The following is a 3,184-nucleotide window of genomic DNA, read 5'->3' on the forward strand; positions in this document are numbered from 1 at the left end:
AGACAGTTTGCTATCCATCTGATGATGTAGTGGTTTATGCCTTATTCTGTAAGTTTATCTATGATCCTGGAGTGGAAAATTGTGTTGAAAGATTTGGCCAGGTCATGGTAAGTGATGTATACTATTTTATCCTCATCCATGGCCCTGGTGACTTTTTCAAAGAAGTCCACCAGATCGAGCAGGCATGACCCCCTTTTGACACAGCCAAATTGGATCTAGTCCAGTGTTTGGAGATTTTCTATGTTGTTTGTTATTGATCAGGTCCATGAATATTCTCTCTATGGCCTTGCTGATAAGACTGGTTAAGCTTATGGATCTGTAGGTCACTGGGTCAGTTGATGGGCACCTCTTATGCAGATGGATGACTGTTGCAGTGCTCCATTCTTCTAGGACAAAGCCCATCTGGAGGCTGTTGTTAAAGAGGGTTTTTCCTGGCCTTGATAGATTCTATTTTAAGCTATTTAAGAAACATCCTGGAATATTATCATGACCTATAGAGGCTGTGTTTTTGTCTTTACTGAGTACAATAAGGAACTGTTCCCTCATAATGACTGGAAGTGGAATGGATGCAGATATTTCTTTGGGTGTGATAGGAGGTGATGTGGGAGAAGTTTGAACTGAACTTGTCAGCTCTTAGGTTTGCTATAGTTTCAGGCTAGGTGTAAGTGTTGCCATTTCTGGTCAATTTGGCACATTGCTGAGTGTTTCCTCTGAAGTTAGAAACATTATTAAAAAATGTTATGGTTATCTTTCAAATGGGAGGCTTTCTTTGCCTCATAGTTTGCTTTGGCAGATTTGACCAACTCTCTAATTTGTTTTTTTAGACTGGTGAGTGTTTTGCACTTGACTGGTGAGTGACTTTTTGCACTGTTTTATCTCTTCCTTTTTTTGTTGAATAGCCTATTTATGCTAAGGGTCCACCAGGGTGGTCTATTTTTGCCAGTAATCATAGGTTTGATGCCAACAGGTACTGCCTCCTCTGTGCAGAAATGAATGTGATAGTATCGTGCTTTTGTGTACAGCTCAGAGTAGGCCCCAGTGTCATCTGGGTTTGGAGGGGCTTGAAAGTTTAATAAACTGTCACTTAATTTGAGGTAACTGGCATTAGCTAAGTTTGCAACAGGTTTGGAGTCTGATGGGGGTTCTATGTTAGTTTTAATAGTAAAAGAGATCAATCTGTGTGTAGATTTTATCTGGGAGGAGTTAATGTATGGGAGAGAGCAGCATCTTCCCCATGTTTGTAAGTACTAGGTCTAGGATATCTGTACCTCTAGTTGGGGAGCTAACTAGTTGTCAATGGTATTTGTGCTAACAAAGTCCAAACATCTCTGAGCAAGTGAATTATGGGTCATATAAGTCAACCAGTTTATGGAGGGATAGTAAAAGTCATGCATAAGCGTGGTGTTAGGATGAATGTTAAGAGACTACAGTAGGTGTAGGTAAGAGATGTTGTTTTCCAGACTCATGTTAGGAGCTGTGTAACTTGCAAGGATATGATAGGGGGTTGCACCTATGTTAGTTGGGCATGAAGCAGTTCAAGTGAGTCAAGCTGTTGGACCAGTCTAGCAGTGTACTTGTCCCCTATTAACACTGAGACACCTCTTCCTATTGTTTTATCATGAGCTGTAGTGGATCAAAATGTATGAAAGGTATTGTAGCCTTTGATAGCCGAGATGCTTTCCATAGATTTGAACCATGTTTTCATGATTGTACATATGTCTGCATTCTCCAGGGTGAGGAGTGCTTTCAGGGAGAGCAGTATTTTATTTGAACTCCTAGGTATAGAAACTCTTTCAGGATGGGCCATTAGTCCATCTCAAGATGCACAAATAACTACCAGCAATTTGGAGATGTGCTGATTCACTTGCAGCATGTTTTTATGATATGGGCGGAAATTCTGTAAAAGAGACTCACACGGTTATAAATGTATTTATTTGGCAAGCAGGTATGTAAAATAGCATTTTCTGGATTATAGGCCCCAGTGACAAAGAAAATACAAAAAATTGCAGTACCATCAACTGATGTAAGGTTAGAAATTAATGACTTATCTGCAGAAAATCCTCAGGAAGGACTTGGACTTGTAAAGTCCACACTGACAATTTCCCGAGGTTAGACTTAGTCCTTAGATTCTGAAGTTGTGATGGTTATGACAAGAAATGCAAACATAAGGGAAATACTAATCAAAGTTACAAAGAGGCAGTCAACAGAGGAAATGAAAATGAAGAGTCCAGGAAGTATTAAAAAAAAACTCAAAAAGGGACTGGCAGTCATTATGTGCGACCAGCATCGGAAAGTATAATAACTGTGTACACTGCATATGTTTATAGAGTATTTTGAATGATTGTTTCTAAACCGTAAGATGTAAACTTATTTCTAAAATGTTTGACAGATAACCATGTCACACAAAATTTAGTATTTCCAATAATCTGAACTGTACAATCCAAATATAATTTATCTTTAGATTTAAAATTTCGGTGAAGCTTCAAAAAAAAAAAAAGAAAGAAAAAATATCTATACTTGCATCTATATTTTGCATGGAACTTCTACAAATAAAGCATGTCACTTGCAACCTTTGCTGGTAACCACAAAAAATACAAAATTCCAATTATTGCAGTAGACATACCAGTAATAATGCTCACATATATACTTATTGTAATTATCAAGTTCAGAGTGATGTACTTACTGTAGCCGCAGTGGTACAATTTGGATTTGCTGAACCAAAAGTAAAGACGTAAGTGGCTATGCCATGCTCTGGTGAAAAAGTGTTATTGAAACAGGGATTATCCTGAATATCATCATCTGGAAGAAGAAAATTACTGCCGATCATACTGTAGCCCAGACATCTTGCGATGTTTATGTTGAACTGCTGTGGGCTACAGGAGGATGGTGATGCCTGGAGTAATGGCGCATACTCTGAAAGCAAACAAAACATTAATGAACTGCTAAAACATTCCTTTTTACAACATCCTGTATTCAATTCAGTTTGTTCTTGTTTATCTGCTAAATTGATTTTTATACATTTTTAAAGCTCCCTATTATTTATTTTGTAAAGGTTGTCATATTTTGTTGTACAGATACACACACACACACAAACACTATCACACACTTAAACATATAAATCATACAAATAAATACATTTATATATATATATATATATATATATATATATATATATATATATATA

At 37.1% G+C, this 3,184-nt stretch overlaps 1 protein-coding gene across 1 annotated transcript in view; it reads right to left on the reverse strand.

Moving 5' to 3' along the window:
• Positions 1 to 2,910, reverse strand: part of LOC122816625 (pancreatic secretory granule membrane major glycoprotein GP2-like) — a 181,453-nt gene extending 178,543 nt beyond the window's left edge. Inside the window, exon 1 of the mRNA XM_044089540.1 lies at positions 2,684 to 2,910. Within this exon, the coding sequence (XP_043945475.1) occupies positions 2,684 to 2,827 (144 nt within the window). The 5' untranslated portion in view covers positions 2,828 to 2,910. The remainder of the gene's footprint in view (positions 1 to 2,683) is intronic.
• Positions 2,911 to 3,184: the final 274 nt, after the last annotated feature.

This window comes from Protopterus annectens, chromosome 1.part1 (assembly GCF_019279795.1).
Source record: "Protopterus annectens isolate FY-2018-M chromosome 1.part1, PAN1.0, whole genome shotgun sequence".
Classification (NCBI taxonomy): domain Eukaryota; kingdom Metazoa; phylum Chordata; order Ceratodontiformes; family Protopteridae; genus Protopterus; species Protopterus annectens.